General features: G+C 52.8%; 4 protein-coding genes across 4 annotated transcripts; 3 read left to right on the plus strand and 1 right to left on the minus strand.

Annotated features, from left to right (window-relative positions):
• Positions 1-2,896: 2,896 nt before the first annotated feature.
• On the minus strand, positions 2,897-4,845 carry J4E86_006320 (uncharacterized protein; the record flags this gene model as incomplete). The annotated part of the gene is made up of 3 exons (XM_051446850.1): positions 2,897-3,065; positions 3,117-4,297; positions 4,348-4,845. The coding sequence occupies 3 exons, from the start codon at positions 4,843-4,845 to the stop codon at positions 2,897-2,899; spliced, it is 1,848 nt and encodes a 615-aa protein (XP_051302425.1).
• A 1,376-nt stretch (positions 4,846-6,221) lies between these two features.
• J4E86_006321 (uncharacterized protein) lies at positions 6,222-7,238 on the plus strand (the record flags this gene model as incomplete). The annotated part of the gene is made up of 3 exons (XM_051446851.1): positions 6,222-6,317; positions 6,369-7,074; positions 7,123-7,238. The coding sequence occupies 3 exons, from the start codon at positions 6,222-6,224 to the stop codon at positions 7,236-7,238; spliced, it is 918 nt and encodes a 305-aa protein (XP_051302426.1).
• Positions 7,239-8,079: 841 nt separating this feature from the next.
• Positions 8,080-11,799, plus strand: PAN2 (poly(A)-specific ribonuclease; the record flags this gene model as incomplete). The annotated part of the gene is made up of 7 exons (XM_051446852.1): positions 8,080-8,100; positions 8,153-8,260; positions 8,317-8,492; positions 8,554-8,680; positions 8,727-9,322; positions 9,371-9,787; positions 9,837-11,799. The coding sequence occupies 7 exons, from the start codon at positions 8,080-8,082 to the stop codon at positions 11,797-11,799; spliced, it is 3,408 nt and encodes a 1,135-aa protein (XP_051302427.1).
• Positions 11,800-15,120: 3,321 nt separating this feature from the next.
• Positions 15,121-16,199, plus strand: J4E86_006323 (uncharacterized protein; the record flags this gene model as incomplete). Its single annotated transcript, XM_051446853.1, has 2 exons — positions 15,121-15,236; positions 15,293-16,199. 2 exons carry the CDS (start codon positions 15,121-15,123, stop codon positions 16,197-16,199), a joined length of 1,023 nt encoding a protein of 340 aa, XP_051302428.1.
• Between the last annotated feature and the right edge of the window lie 784 nt (positions 16,200-16,983).

Consider the following 16,983-nt stretch of genomic DNA (forward strand, 5'->3'; position numbering starts at 1 on the left):
AAGACCATTAATTGTTTCCATAGATGCTTCCGACATGGCAGATATGAGGCATCTATCCAACTCTTCTTGGTCAAGAGGTGGATGTTGCGATAATTCGTTATTCAATCTGGACAAGTCGTCGGATCGGATGATCTCTAGTAGATGGTTAGACAATGGTGGCCACATATTTCGCGAATGGTCTCGTGATAGTATAGCTGCGTCTACAGTGATGTTGGTCGGTATGATGATGAACTGCATGGAATCAGAGGCGTGGTTGCATCTCTATGTACGTCAGCAAGTGGTACCTAGGTATTGCGGCGTAGCAGCGCTTCGCGTGACGTCGCTTCCAGGGTTACTTACAAAGGTGCGTCATGCGTCCAACAACAACTGTAAGCTTCCCCAGATATCCCCAATAGATTCGATCCCCGGCTAGCAATATATCACACTGGGGCCAACTCAATAGCAGATATTCCAATTGCCGTACACCATCGAAATATCTTTGCATCCTAGCGCATGCATGTGGTCATCTAAATCTCCTGCCTAGCCTCCGCTTCCTCTAAGATTTTGACTAACTCCGGCTGCTTTTTGACCTTCGCAAACATCGCGGGCGTGTCCTCACTCGACCTAGACCCTCTCCTAGGATCAGCCCCTTTCTCCAACAGGTACACCAACTTTTCCTTTGCGCCCCACTTGACAGCATGGTGGAGTGGAGTCGCCCAAAGCCTCGCCACATAGTTTATATCGGCACCACACTCTACCAAAGCGATCGTAGTAGCCATACCGTTTGCTTGGCCCCTAACTCCAATAGCGTGGAAAAGTGCCAATGGATCCATCTCAACCCCGTAAGCGAGTAGCAATTTGAGAGGCGCATCATCATCAAACTCTGCTGCGGCAGCGAGTGGTGTGCAAGGCTGTAGACAGGACGCGCCTCGCCTCACAGATTTGGTGTTAGGATTAGCTCCTTGATCCAAAAACCAACGCAGTAAACGTTCATTGTCCAGAACGAGGCTGAAACTGATTAGCTATGGCCAGACTGATGCTGTATATTTCACTCACTGCACAGCGGGTAGTTCAAACTCCGTAGAATCGACATCCCAGCCGTAGTCAACGAGTTTCTGGAACACGGCGGTTTCTTCCCTTTCAAAAGCTTCGAGGAAGGCTAGAAATGAGAGTGTGGCTCCATGTTTGAGTAGGGTATCGATCATTTCAAGAGAGCCACTGGGCATGGCTAGTAGAAGACACTCTTGTAAGACTTCGTAGCTGGGTGGAGGATGTCTTTCTAGCCATGCTCGTACACCATCGACATCGTCAGAACTGAGGGCGTTTTGTATGGCCACAGGTGGATTGTTCATTTCGTGGGCAAGAACAGTCGTCTCTTGACCGCATCCAAATTGATGTCTGCTGGTATTCCTTCAACTCTGGAGATGTGAGTCATCATCAATTCAACCACGCCGTACGCCTGCATACACGTCCTGCTTCTACTAGGCTGCCACCTTGGCATAGCCTTCGCATGCTCAGCTTCTCGCCACACTGAGCCTACCTAGGTATGTAAGACTGTCGCATGCCCGCTCCTTCTTGAACTCAATCCATTATGTCAACATACCCGCCTTCAGACCCTCTATCCCTCGAGCTCGTGTCTCTAATCCGCTCTAACGATGTTTCCGGGCTCCACGCCAAGTTCTCCAAACGCGGCCGCCCTAAAAAGGATACGCGAGCCATTACAGAAGAAGACAAAGTGTACTGTCTCCAAGTAGCGATGCCAGAAGCTTCTCTGGAGGTGATTGACACGCTGATCGGGTACGGGGCATATCTGAATCGGAAGTCTTTTGAAGATGCGCTTGAGAGGGGCGATGGTGAGACGGAGTTATTGGATTTGATGTTAGAGAGGGGGTGGAAGTTGGGTGGACTATGGTATGGAACGAGTGTTGTTGGGTAGGTTTTCTATTGTTGTTGCTGGGATGTGCTCTTTCCATTGATCCGAGTTCATTACGGAGGTTGGCGATCATGCTGAGAAGCCAAAAACCTGTGCTGACAGACACCTAGATCAGCTATCTGGCACGACAACACCCTCCTCTGGGTCCTTGCCCACGGCGCAAACCCAAACATAACGTCAAATCCCCGAATAGTAGGTTCCTGCGCCGATTGTGTAACTCCCTTAGCAAGAGCTGCCGAATCCGGACTTGTAAGTGCAATGGAAATACTGCTCGACCATGGCGCAACGCTAGATCCTGCCGCCATCTACCACGCGACCAAAGGGCAAACCACAGATATGTCAGCTTTGAGATTCCTCATCGCGAGAGGCGTAGATGTGAATGATCGAGGGGCGGCTCTCAAGAGAGACACTCTTCTGAGCCAAGCGGTGTATTTCAGGAACATCGAAGCGGTGAAAGTCTTGTTGGAGGCGGAGGCTGATCCGAACGTTGTGACGTATGGTTCGACGGCTGCGGAGTATGCGCGGGAAGGTAGTCAAGTGGCTATAGCAGAGATTCTGGAGGCGAGAATGCCAAGGAGAAGTAGGAGACTTAAAGGGGTGAGACCACTTGCGCAATGCTGAGAGGGGCTGTATAGTAGGAGGGACATGTGGGCTGGACAGCTGTCATATGTAGGCAGTAGTAATAAAATACTTCATTGAATACAAGGCTATAAAGGAAGCTGGGGTTGTGACCGAAGCACCATCCAATGATCGACCCTACGACTTGCACACGAACAGTGTATTCCACAGCCGTTAATCATTTTCGTCGTTTCGCCATTTCGAACGCCGATATGCCCACCCTTCCAAGTATCATGATATCGTTGCAAGGTTGCTAAGTGCATGCTCAACGAGTGACTGGCCGTGCCAACATGAGAAATAAATGGACCCAAAAGAAGCCAAACATGTACGCCTTAACCGTTATCCCATGCAGGTGTGCGCCATATTTCATCCAAGAAGTTTGTCCTTGGGTAGACGCTTGAGGGCTGCCTCAACGTCCTTGTGATCAACGACCACGCCGCTCTCAGAACAACGGGCTTTAGCGCGGAGCTCTGAGCAGAGATTGTCGATGTCGATCGTGCCATCCTTGAAGTCTGGGCGACTTGAGAGCTTGTCCCTGTGCGGTGTTAGCGTACCAATTCTCATGCGATTACAGGGTTGTACTGACCATATCTTGTGGCAGTTGAGCAGCGAGTTGACATCCTCGCCGGGGACTACCTCGTCCTCACCATCTTGTATGCGCTCAATTTCTTCAAGAGGATTCGTCTTCTGCACAGCAGGTGTGTCGCCGAAGTGGAAGGGGCTACCGTAACCAGTGTTGAGGAAAGCATCATTGAAGAAGCCACCAGTAAAGTCGCCGTCGCCCACAATCGCATTTTGGGTATCGCGGTACTCTCCAAAGAGGGTCGGGTCGAATTGGCCGCCGTTTTGGTTCGCGAAGTAATCGATGCCGTTGACGGCGGGAGTGGGTGATTTGGCGGCTAAGACTGCAGGAGAAGGTTTGTCGTCAGATTGGGACATCGCACGAGGCATGGGATTACGAGGGTTGCCGCAGGCCATGTTGAGCTTTTCGCAGAAGAGAACCTCACCTTCGGAGTTTCCATGACACACATAACCGTCCTTGATCGTGTCCAACTGATGATTGGGCGAGGTATGACTTGGCTCTGGTGATGTCCCGCAGGAGGAGTCTTGGTTGGTAGGCGATGTGGAGGAGTTGGACGGTGAGTCTGAATGGCTTGACGAGCCACTGTTGAACTGGAAGACACGCGATTGCGAACGAGTGGAGTTCTCCGTGTTACTGCGTGAGGGTTCGTTATTCGTTTTGTTGTTGTTGTCGAATCCGAAAAAGCCGTTGAGACTGCCGGAGCGCTGCGCACTTCCTGGGCCCATGGCGCCAGGGGAGTCTGTGAGCGAGCCATTGGCCCTGCTGGTAGGGCTAAGGGCGCGTCCGGTGCTGTTTTGGCGACCAGATGCATTCGACGAAACCGACGTGTTCTTGTTCTTTGCTAATGGACCGTTGTCTAGTAGCTGAGCGCCAGGAAGTCCGCCAAAACGCGGGAACTCGAAGGAGAAGTTGTTGTTGTTGCTATTGTTGTTCAGCATAGAGCTGAAGCCTCCAGCAAGAGCAGGAGTACGAGACACTCCGGTACTGTTGAGTGAGAGTCGTTTTCGGTATTCGCGAAGCTCCGTTTGCAGCCGTTGCACCTGTGCCCGGAGGAGACCGTTCTCGTGGTTTGTGGCATCGGAAGCCTTTTCAAGTTCCTGTACTTTGGTCTCGAGGTCCTTCAGGTGCTTCTCTTTGCGTTCTCGGAAAGCTCGTTGGGCCGCGCGATTCTGGGCTTTCCGCTTCTATGCCTGCTGTCAGTTGGGCCAACGTGAGCATGCTCCATGAAACCTACAGTCGTGGGCTCCGAAGTCAATGGTTTGCGACCTGGCTTCTTGGCTTGCTTATCTTCACCTTCCCTGCGCTTGCCGCCGCCCTCATCATCGTCATCATCACCGTCATCCGGACTCTTCCGCTTTTCGCTCGAATCGCCGGGGGTATCTCCAGGCAGTGAGCCGATCATGTCGCCGTCTGCGTTGTCGAAATCGAAGCCATTGTCGCCGTCCAGGTAGTCGACAAAGGGACTCTCTTCCATACTTCCGCCGTTGAAGCCGTTCGCGGGTGTTTGTTGTTGAGGCGACGTGAAGTATGCGGGATCGAGGCTGTCAAGAGGATACTGGAATTGGGAATTGTTCATAGACTGCTTGTTGTTGGAGCCGCTGTCTAGGCCGGCGGAAAAGATGTCGTTAGGGTTCTGGTTGTTCGAGGCCAGGGCCGCGAGGAGGAGATCCTGCTGCGTCGCATCCAGGTAGAAGGGCGCACCATTCTGGAAATCGTTGGTAGTTCCAGCCATTGCAACTAGTGTCGCGAGGTAGAGGATGGTTGGTGTTGTGTATAGCTCCGAGGAGAGCTTGCGGGTTGCTTGCCGCAGCTGCGCAGCGTAGCGGAAGTTCGGAGGGGCTGGCTATCGGTCAACCACGTGCGATAACCGTTTTCGCCACCCGGACACCGCAAAATGTGGAGGAGCGGGCGCGTTGGGGTTCTGAGAGGTGGTATGAATGACGCAAGATGTTTGGGGTTGATCTGGGTAGCTCGTTCAGCGGGCGGAGGCGGGCCAGTAAGCCGACGAAGGTTTCGCGGGTATGGGAGGGCTTGTGCAGAGGGCAGAGCGCTCTGTGAGTATAGCGCACTTGACGACGGCCGCAGTGGGGTATGCGAAGTCTTTTGTCAAGAAATGGGCAGTTTGAGCGAAAGGTGGTCAGATGGTGAAGGAGCAATGGTGCAAGAAGTCAATTCGCAGCCTCACAGCCTGGAAGCCAGATCCAATGCGGCACCTGGGTACCCTAGCTGGTTGGTTCGGGCGACTTTTCGGAGCAACGCCGTTAAGCCTGTCAAAAAGCGGCCGACAACAGGTGAACGGATGATCAGCGTCAGTGATAGGTTGGGGCCGAGAGTGTGACTGTTCTCGCAGAAGCACGGCGTCAGAGAAGGGCGCAGCAGACGGCAGGCTCAGCATGCGCTTCCTGGTCTGATTGATAAGCACAAAGCTTGGTGGGGTAGGGAGAACGCCATCGAAGACCACCACACCGGACGCTGATCACCGCGTCCGGTGCCTGGTCCTGCAGCAGATGTGAGTCTCGCCAGATTCTCGAGTGCTGTCTGCTGGAAGGAGACTGGCTGGTTATAACAGAATTGGGGTTTTCGCTGCCACTACACTCATTGGCGTCATGCGTCATGCTGAATAAGAGCTGCCAGTGCGTCTCTCGCAGTCTACTTCCGAAGACGGCGCTTTTCTGGAAAGAAGAATACTAATCATCTCGCTGCGTACTTGCGTGGTCCCTGCGACTCGGCCATAGTTGATCATGGATACTATCTGTCACAAACGTCGGTGAAGCAGCGTAGACTGTAGACTGGTGCCAAGCATGAAGATGCGGCAGGAACTATCAAATGCAGAAGTGATGGCTGCATCTGCAGACGTTAGGTGACGTGAGCAGTGAGTTTGGGTGACGGTGGTGACGGCCCCAGTGCCATTCGACCTTCACGCACGCTTGTCTCACTTATAGGGCTGAAGCGCGGAGAAAAAAAGGGTCTAGGCTGTGTGGGGCGGCGCCAAGCCCAGCGGCTGCCTGCCGGGCGTCACTGCTGGTCGCGACATCCTTACTTGTACGCGACTGTGATTAATCCAACCCACCACAACATCGCAACCTCAAGTCAACCAGCGACTGCAACATGGCGGACAACACCAAGCAGATCAAGAGCGCCATCAACGCCAAGAAGCAGGCAATCGCCGTAGAAGAGCAAGGACGTGCAGAATGGGCAGGCCAGGTGAGCTGCGCACCACGGAGCTATCGCATTGACCCAACTGACATTGTATAGCTTTCGGAGATGGAGACGTTGATCGCGACGGTCGGAGAGACTGAAGAAACAGGAGCCATGCGTGCGGAAATCGTGGGTCGTGTCGCCGAGCACGACACCAAACTCGAGGTCCTGCGATCCGAACTCGCCGCTCTCGAGGCCCAGCTTCCTGAGGACGCCGCTGAACCTGCCGGTCCCAAGTTCGATATTGAGAAGCACCCAGTCCTGCGCAAGACCATGGAGAAGCAAGAGCCCGAGAAGGCCATCGTATTGAACATTGGCGACATCTGCGAGGCGCAGTGGACTGACAGGTCCTGGTACAAAGCCAAGATCCAGAGTAAACTCGGCGCCGCCTCAGCCCCCAAGTACCTTGTTCGTTTCATCGAGTACGACGACACCCTGACCGTCGATGGCTCCGCCGTACGCCCTCTGCCGAACAAGCGCAAGCGCGACGCCGAGCCTGCGTTCGCCGCAACCCCGTCTGCGCCCGTTGTCTCGAGTGCCCACGTCATCTCCGGAGCTGCTAGCATGAACCCGAGTGCGCAGGCTGCCAAGAGCGCCGGAGCTGCCCAGGACGGAGAAGAGCGGAAGGCTAGTCGCATCGCCAACAAGGGCATCCTCAAGAAGAGGCAGTCAAACTGGGCCGACTTCCAGAACAAAGGCAAGAAGAAGGGCGTTGTCAAGAAGGAGTCCATGTTCCGTACCAGTACCGAGGCTGGCAGTCGAGGTGAGTAAATCTAGCAATCTTCCCGTGTCTCATCGCTAACCCTCACAGTCGGCTTCACGGGCTCTGGCAAGGGCATGACCGAAACCCACAAGCGTCAGCGTTACGACCACAAGGCCGACGCCGACCAGGACGAGGAGTACTCTGGCGACCGCAAAGGCTTCTAGATCGTCCAAGGCGAGGTCGACGAATACTCCGTGGTACGTACAAGTGTGATCGAGAACATTTGATACTCTGAATCCCTTGCTTACGTTGCCCTCGGGCCAACTTCAGACATAGATATACCTCAGCTACATGGAGTGATCCACTGTTGATCGAGAAGCGAAGCTTTGGCTTTGTATTAGAGGATGGAGCTAACCTGATGCAGGAGTTCGCACTCGGTTCGACTTCTCACGACTACTCGATTGAGCTCACACGAAGACCACGACATTTGCATCTTTCGGTATGACTCTTCGGTACACACTCTCGTCTGTTGAGCCAACTCACTAAGCACGACGACTCGATAGGCGTTCGATACCCAATCCATCTGACATCACTGGTCACCGCATCACGTATGGCTAGGACCAGTTACATTGTCAGGTAAGATACATGCACTTTTACTTTCTCCTTTCGTGCGTGCGTACATGAGCCACTACTCTTGTGCGTACCATCATCTGCGGCCAGGTCTTTTACGTAGTCGGTCGGACAAGTAGCGTTTGGGGATTGTTCATAGGAATCAAACATTCAAATTCAAGATCACATGCCACCGTGCCATATTCATGAACAATAAGTGTAGACTCGTATTGTACGCGAAGGACGTTGAGTTGCCGAGCACCTTCCAAGGCGGTGGTCGCGGCTTTGTTCCCGGATGCCCCGCGGTCCCACCAGCACACATCCTCGCGTCTTCTAGCTCCGGCCTCACCCCACGCCTCGACGGTCCAACTACCGCGACGCGTCCGTCAACCACGTAGCGCAAGGCATGTCGGGACTGCTCCGTAGAGCTCCTGGACTGCAACACGCGACTTCAGCATGGAGGCGGATTGGGACGAGGTAGGTAGCCGACGGCATGCCAATCACGCCTACCGTACTGACCACTGCGCAGCTAGCCATCGCTCAATTGCCGCCCCCAGGACCACACCTACCTGCTGTACCCATATCGACATTCGCTTTCGACACAACACAAGAATTGCTATGGACAGGAAACAACCATGTGAGTACGTTCACTCGCGGCCCGTGCCTGGTGCCGTGCGACTGACATCTTCGCAGGGGCGTGTCACGTCTTTCTACGGCCCTCACCTCGAACGCTATACCTCGTACCGCGGACATGCGCCCCCCGACGGCCCCGTCAAGCAATTCCTCTTCACCGAGAAGGGGATTCTCTCCATCTCTAAACAAAGCGTCCACTATTCCCACCGCCGCGGACTCACACAATGGCACCTGACGTATGTTGGCTGCGGAAGGGGAAAGAGCGCACAAGGGCAGCGGCTGACCATCAGCGTATAGGAGCGCCGAGTTCAAGGACATGACATGCATGAACTTCACCTCCAAAGGCACGCGCGAGATCCTCGTCGCAGGATGCCAGGCGCAAATGTTCAAAGTAGATGTGGAGAAGGGCATCATCACACATACGGTATATCGCATGCCTTCATCAACTACCCTGAACTAACCAATGGAAGCTCCCTGCCGAAGCTCAATACACGATCATGAAGCGTGCTGGACAGTACCTTTGCGCCGCCACGAAGACCGGTAGCATCCACATCTTGGACTCAAATTCGCTTGCCGTCATCAAGGTGTTCGAAGGTCATACTGGTAGCATCAACGACATGGACGCAAAGGGCGATTTCCTCGCAACATGCGGATGGTCTCCGCGACAACAATATGCATATATGCTGGATCCATTCACCAATGTCTTCTCTTTGAAGACGCTCAAGCAGCTACCTCCCATTCCATTCCACACAGGTGCAGCCTATGTGCGCATGCATCCCCGTATGTCTACTACAGCTTTCATCGCCTCTCAGAACGGCCAGATGCAGGTCATCGATCTCATGAACCCCGACTCGGCCAACCTCCGGCAGCTGAACTTCTATGATTCATTCCTCACTGGCTTTGAGATGGCACCTTCAGGCGAGGCTATTGCACTAGCAGACTCCAACTCGCACATACATCTATGGGGTTCTCCGACCAAGGTCCACTTCCCGGAATACAGTAACCCAACAGAGACTGCAGATCATAATGTCCCACCGCCGCCACAGATGGACTGGAGCCCTGACACGTAGGTCCCACTGATTGCCAATTTCTACGTTTTACTCACCCTCTCTAGGCCCCTAAGTACTGTTGGTATGCCATATTACAAGGAACAGCTGCTTTCGAGTTGGCCTAGTCATCTAGTTTTCGAAGTCGGCGCCCCTCCGCCTAAGATTGATAGCACAATACTCGGCAACATGACGCGCGCCGAGATTGGATTCTACGCCAAGAACCCCAATACGAAGCGCAGAAACCAAGCCGAAGCAACACGGCAGGTGGATAGAGTGAGCGAATCGCTGTCTGCCCCCAAGTTTCTAAGTGAGAAAGCTCGTGCATCGCAGTCCTTCACAGAGCCAGATGCCCGGATAACAGAGACTATGGAGACTTTGACCGACCTGCATCTCGACGATGTTACACGCAAAGATGTTCCAGCCATGTATGGAAACGTGGAGATCAAATACAGCAAGTTCGGTGTTGATGACTTCGACTTTGCGTATGTCTTCCCAACAATATCATTTGCCCACGCACTGACACGGCACCAGCTACTACAACCAGACACCCTACTCTGGTCTAGAGACTCATATTACCAACTCTTACGCCAATTCACTTCTGCAACTCTTCCGATTTACGCCGCTGCTACGAAATCTCGCTCTGCAACACACTGCTTCGCCATGCCTCTTTGAGTCTTGCCTTCTTTGCGAACTGGGGTTTCTCATCGATATGCTCGAAAAGGCGGCTGGGCTCAACTGTCAAGCATCTAACTTCTTGAAGACCTTCAGTGGCCTTTCGAATGCAGTTTCACTGAATCTGCTTGAAGAATTTGCTCCCAACGTTGCACTTACCACTATGATCCAGAACCTCAACCGCTTTCTTTTGGACAAGGTTTCCGAAGAATTCCGACAAATGCTTCCAGGGCACACTGGGCCTTCAGCCATGGATCAAGTACTGGAAACCCAAGCAAAAGCGAGCATGAGATGTGCACAGTGCAATAACGAAACCATCCGTGGAGGCAAGAACTTCGTCAATGAGCTCGTATATCCTGCGAAGCAGGTGATGAGGAACACTAGAATAGCACGTCCGACCTTCTCACAGATCTTGAAAGCCAGCGTCGAGCGGCAAGATCAAACTCGGGGTTGGTGTACAAAGTGCAACCGTTATCAGCAGATGGTACAGCGGAAGACCATACAGTCAGTACCTGGAGTGCTGATGCTTAACGCCGCCATACAAAGTCATGAAGCCAAGTTGTTGTGGTCGACGCCCAATTGGCTTCCGCAAGAGATCGGGATCATAGTAGATCAAGGTCAATTCTACTGTTTCGAAGGCCAAGATCTGAAGCTACACCTGCAACGCGGAGTACATCAGATCATGGTTTATGAACTTGTTGGAGTAGTCGCGGATATCAACAGCGGCGAGCGTCAGAAGCCTCACCTGGTAGCGACCATCAACACCGCACCTTCGTCACGAGAAGAGGATTTAGAGGACAGATGGCATCTCTTTAACGACTTCCTAGTGAGACCAATCCCCAAAGAGGAGGCTCTGCGCTTCGATACAAGTTGGAAGCTTCCGTCTGTCCTGACCTTCCAGCTGAAGTCTGCCCGTAACAAGATCGACGACTCGTGGAAACAAAACCTTGACACTTCCATTCTGTACAGGTGGTGGTCGTCTAACCCAACGCCTCCCGAGGAGAAATTTAAGCTGCTCCAACACTCGTCAGAAGAGCCACGCCCTGGCTACCCAGTCGCTATCGATGCCGAGTTCATCCGCCTCCAAGCCGAAGAGATCGAAATGAAGGCTGATGGCACCCGCCAGACCATTCGTCCTGATCGCAAGGGCTTAGCTCGTGTCTCAGTATGTCGCGGCGAAGGAGAGCAGGCAGGCCTTCCCTTCATCGATGACTACATTGCTGTAACCGAACAAGTGGTCGATTACCTCACCGAATGGTCTGGTATATCTCCGGGCGACCTCAGCCGCGAAACCTCTCCGCACGCGCCAGTATCCCTGAAACACGCCTACAAGAAGTTATGGTTGCTACTCAATCTAGGATGTGTCTTTGTCGGCCATTCACTTGCCAACGACTTCCGCACCATCAACATCCACGTCCCCAAGAACCAAGTCGTCGACACAAGCAACCTATGGTTCAAACCAGACTTCAAGCGAAAACTGAACTTGAAGTTCCTGGCTTGGTGTGTACTGAAAGAGAGCATCCAAGAGGACACGCACGATTCGATCGAGGACGCGACAACCGCGCTGAAGCTTTGGAGAAAGTGGCAGGAGTTTGATGATGCGGGCGTGTTGGAACAGATGTTGAATGACGTCTATGCTAAGGGCAGTTTGGTGGGATTCAAAGCGCCAGGTAGTGGGGGAAGAGCTGTTGGGAATGGTGGGCACGGACATAGGGCTGTGAGTGGGAGTTATGGCGGGGAGGTACCGGATCCATTGACCACGCCGAAGAAGGGAGGTAGCCAGTTTGGTAGTATGGGCTTCCGCAGTCCGCTCAGGCGCTGATGTATGACTTTGTTTGCAGGTAGAAACGAATTCATACTATTGGGATATTGAACATCACTCCACCAAAGTTTGCGTACGCTCTGTTTGGTGGCTGGTAGGATTCCATTATACGACTATTGATCGTGAATACTATACATCGCTATGCCTCACACCATCATACCCTTGGGTTTCCCCATGTCTACCATGCCCTCCATTTATAGAATCTCCCAAGTAATTTTCCTCGATTCTTGTTTCAACCGTCTTTGTAATGCCTTCGGGGCCCAGTATGGATTCTTCACTTGTATTCCGGGTATCCCCTACGGGAGCTTTGCTAACCCTTTTTGTTCCATTAAACGAGTAGAGCTCCATGTGTCCCCTTGAACGCGTGCGAGCCGTACGACTGAACATCTTAGAGTTCGGTCCACCGACCCCGTAGGACACTGGATATTGGCCGGATGAATTGTGGGATGAGGATGCGAATGCCTTGGTAAGAAGAGGTCGGAGCGCTGGGGCGGAAGCGGATATGATGGCTGCGTTCACTTCGATTTGCGAGAGCAAGAGGATCTGTTGCATCGTTAGTGTTTGTCATAATAGTCACGGTCGCTACTGGGTCGGTACTTACAAATATATCATCGTATGGTGGATCATCCGTTACAGCGTACACATAGAGAGCGTACAGCCGGACGATAGAGGCGATCACCGCTACGCCGCCGACCATGAACACACCGAGGAGCGCAAATCGTTTGGTCCGTTGAAGTTTCAGTTGCCCAAAAGCGCGCATCGGCATAACCAGGATGAAAATATCGGTGAGGATGTTGACCGAAGCCATCGAGAAGTATGTCTTGGCAAGATCGTTACATCCTTTCGGAAAGGTTGGGGACCAGGCTCTCCATGGCTCTTTTCCGCATTCGAAGGCCTGGGGAAGTCAGTGGTAGTCTCAGGGAGGTATATGGTAGCTCCGCATATGACTTACATTGACAAATGTGACAACGATTGTCTGAACAGCAACAAAGGCGGCTACACCGTACACAGTATAGCGAAACTTGGTTTGGGTGAAGATTCGATGGTAGAGAGCCAAGATGCTAGCTTTGACGAAGAACAATGCCCATGGGTACACGAGCTGATACGCATACCTGAAGCAGAGTCAGTCGTGAACTTTCTATCTGGACAGTATGTGTCTTACCAGTGCTTGAATGTGGGGATCAATATGATCGAGGCATCCAAATCGGCGTTGTGTCGACTTTCTCTTCTGTTAGTGGCCATATGCTGTGTAGACACGGATGTACATACCCAGTTCCCCAGCTAACAAGGAAACCATTCTGAATACCCAGTGAAACTGAAACCAACCACGCAGCTACCATGAACTTGTCATCGAGTCCTATGTGTCGTGTGAACGTGAAGCGACAGTAGAGCCTGGGAAAAGATGAGCAAATGGTCGATGAATGTACTTATCAAGGGCTGAGAGATCTTACCTAAGTGCTACTGCTATTGTCGCGAAGAAGATCAAAAATCCAGTCGTGATCACGAACATTGGCTGCCGCGAGCCATTGTCCCAAGTGATACCATAGCCACCGTCTGCCATACTGGAGGCATGCACTCACATCAGGTTGATCTCGCATTGACAGGCACGAACCATGGCTATGAATGTTAACAAATCCTCCCTGACCACGCCCAGCCGTGTCGCGGAACGACATTGCCCAGCAGCTTCATCTTCTCAATCCTTCTGTTATTACATGCCGCATTTCCAACAGGACTGAATGAACTCCTTCCTCGGCGGCTAAAGTCTCCGAGCCATCATTGGATAAACGAAGCGGCTGGAATCCGACAGAGTGTGAAGGATTTGCGAGTTCGGTGCGACTGTCCTCGTTCAGTCATGGTGGATGTTGGTGATGCGGCTCTTCGCTCCAAACAGTCTAGCTCCCCTCGGCTATCTGCGAGGCGGAACTGGACTCACCCGCGCGCTCTCCCCGTTCCCCAGCCGAGAGCCGGTACCCAGGAGGGCAGCGCGAATGAAGACGAAGAGTCCTGGGACGAAGGAACGCTCCGTTGTCGCCTAGACCAGGGCTTCTCAGCAGCTCCGTGCCGTGCCTTCTCTTCCCAGCATCTAATCCCGTTCGCCACCATTAACCCTATTTTTTCCCGTCAATCGCCAACAAGAAGACCTGGACATGTTGGGGTCCTTCCAATCAATGCAGTCGTTAAACACACGACTCAGACGTTGATTGTGCCGCAGCGCGGAGGCGGGCCAAACCGATCCATGGGTTCTCCCGTCCCTAGCCCACACACCTTATCGCAGCGGCTTTGCTGCTTGAGCAAAGACACGCGTTGGGGAGCAAAACACCGATAGAAACAATGCGCCTCCTATCAGCTACTTTGTTCCGAACTCAAAGAATCCCATGTGACCGCCAACACGACAAGATCGAAAGGATGAGGGGAGAAAACACGCATGCATCTTAGCTATCTCGGCAACGACCTCTTGGCTATGCAAGGTAAATCCTACAGGAATATCCAGACCGGCCCACCGGCCACAATCATCCGAAATTGTTGTATGCTTCAATGCTTAGGCAATCACAGAACGTGCGTTTCCGCTTCAAACTGGTCTGACCATGCCACCACATCTAGACCGTTGGCGCGCATGGGTGAACTCAAAGGAAGAACGTCAATAAGGGCTTCCCGTGTAGAGCGCCTCCGAACCAATCGACTCCGCTTCAGCGCCACATGGGAGGAATACGAGCCGTCCAAGCTCTCGGTAGCTTACATTTGACGGAACATGCACTAGCCACGCTACGTCTTCCGCTCGGGACATTTCCTTAGGCTCAACGGACGCTGAAAAGCCATGGGCATTTACAATAAGAGAATCCCCTGCAAAGAAGAGCTTGAACAGTTATAGCCTGCGATGGCATATGTACAGCAAGGAATTTGGGTATCTGGGTGGCTACGCAGATCTCTGCGCCGCACACTAACGCATGTAACATTTGATTAGCAGGTACACATTCAACTTTTCCTTGCATGCGGCGCGGCTGCATGTCTCCTGAATCGCCATGCATACAGGAATTTTTCAGGCCCCGGACATCGCTCCAAATCCCACAGCGTAGGGTCCAACGTCCCGTTTCTATTCGCAATGCTCACGTCCGCTCGCCACTCACTGCCCTTTGCTCTAATTTTGATAGCGTTCATGTCGTTCGATGGGTCTTGCACGGGTAAAATGCGTCTGATAAGGCCTACAATGAGCCGCACATAAAGCTTGACGCCCACCATCTTTACAAGTCTCCAGGGACCTCAAGACTCCGCCTTCGAACAACCTGAAACACATAGCTGCGCATTTCAACTTCAACCGCAAATATGGTCAAGATCAACGTCCTCATCTCTTCGCTCTGCCTCGCTTCGTCGGCAGTAGCAGCGGCTCTTCCTGCACCTGCGGCCAAGACTTGCAAGAACCCCATCAAGCGCTACGAATGGTAGGTCTAACACATCAGAAACTCTTCTGAAACTATACTGACCACCTGCCTTTTAGGAAGCAACTGTCAATCCCACAGAAGAAGGCATACATTGACGCGGTATTGTGCTTAGCGTCGAAGCCAGCCATCTCTGGCATCGAGGGCGCTATCAACCGTTTCGACGACTTCCAAGCCGTCCACAGCAGCCAAACACCCGACATCCACTGGGTCGGCCACTTCACACTTTGGCACCGCTACTTCGTCGCGACCTACGAAAAGGCCCTGCGGGAAGAATGCGGTTACACTGGCGGCCAACCCTACTGGGACTGGTCTGCGGATGCGGAGCCTCAGAACCCCACATCGACACGCATCTTCGACTCTGAGATCTGGCAGCCAGATACCGGCTTCGGCGGTAACGGCGTCAAGGTCGACCCCACACCCGAGACGAACCCCTTTGGTGTTGAAGGTGGAACAGGTGGTGGGTGCGTCACCAACGGACCTTTCACACCCGACAAGTTCATGGTCAACTTCCCGGAACCCCACTGCCTGAAGCGCGACTTCGTCCCTACCCTCATTAACGTCTGGGCCGACCAAAAGCTCGTCGACAAGGTCATGGCTTCGAAGGACTACACTGGCTTTGCCCGTGCAGTCGAGGGCGAGGCTACCTTTGCGGTACCCAACATCCACGGCAGCGGCCACTTCGGCGTTGGCGGTGCATTGGGACAGGCTGGTGATGCGAACAACAGCCCCGGTGAACCAGTGTTCTACCTCCACCACGGCAACATCGACCACATCTTCTCGATGTGGCAGCAGAAGGACTTGAAGAACCGCCTTCACCAGGTAGGTGGCCCGATCATTCCTTTCGACTACAGTGGCAAGAACGTTACTCTGGACTTTGAGGTTGGTCTGGGTAAGTTGGCGCCGACTGTCAAGTTGAGGGATCTTTTGGATACTCAGGGTAAACTCCTTTGCTACACTTACTAGAAGTAGTAGATATTCAGGCACTTCATGTGTATATTTAATAAATAATCTATCACTCAATCATGATTCCGTGTCCTAAGGTTGTCTTGGCAAGGCACCAACAAACATGCAGCCATGTCGGATAGATAGGCACAGTATCTCCTCAAAATGTAACTTGGTTGACCAGCTCAGAAGACGGCCAAACAGTTGGAGCTGATGGCACTCACCCTTTCATCGCAGGTCTCGCCAATCAGAGGCAGCAGAATCGCACTAGCGGCCCACCTAAGGTTTTCCCCGCCAGAGCAGCGGACACCAAGCCTCCGCATCAACTTAGCTCCAGTGGGAACACCACCTCTGGCACAATTCCAACTCGACTCTACATGCCTCAGGTGTCAGTGACCATCGCCGGAGTACTGGAGCGCATAGCCATGGCCCTCAACCTTAGGTAGTTGCGTACACCGATACCATTGTCACGTCACTGATAAATCGGACCCTAGCTTTCACAAAGTTGCATGTTGATCAAGCCATGAATCAGGTGTGACAGCCATCAGTAGCCAGCCAATGTGATTCAGGTGAGGGCCTGTTCTGGTCCAAACGCTTAATCCATGAAGATACACCACCGCTGTTCAGAAATGGCGCACCACGAATACAAAGCTCTCGCGGAACGTCACATCAGGCTTCTCAAGCTACCAGAAGCTTCTGAGTGTGAAGAAGAGCCCATTCTCGTGGATGTGTCACTAAATGCACCACCTCCTTACGAAACGATCTCCTATGTATGGGGCGAGCAAGACAAATCTTGTGTCTTCGA

Source organism: Alternaria arbusti (assembly GCF_024043155.1).
Source record: "Alternaria arbusti strain BMP 1465 chromosome Unknown scaffold_7, whole genome shotgun sequence".
NCBI classification, from domain to species: Eukaryota; Fungi; Ascomycota; class Dothideomycetes; order Pleosporales; family Pleosporaceae; genus Alternaria; species Alternaria arbusti.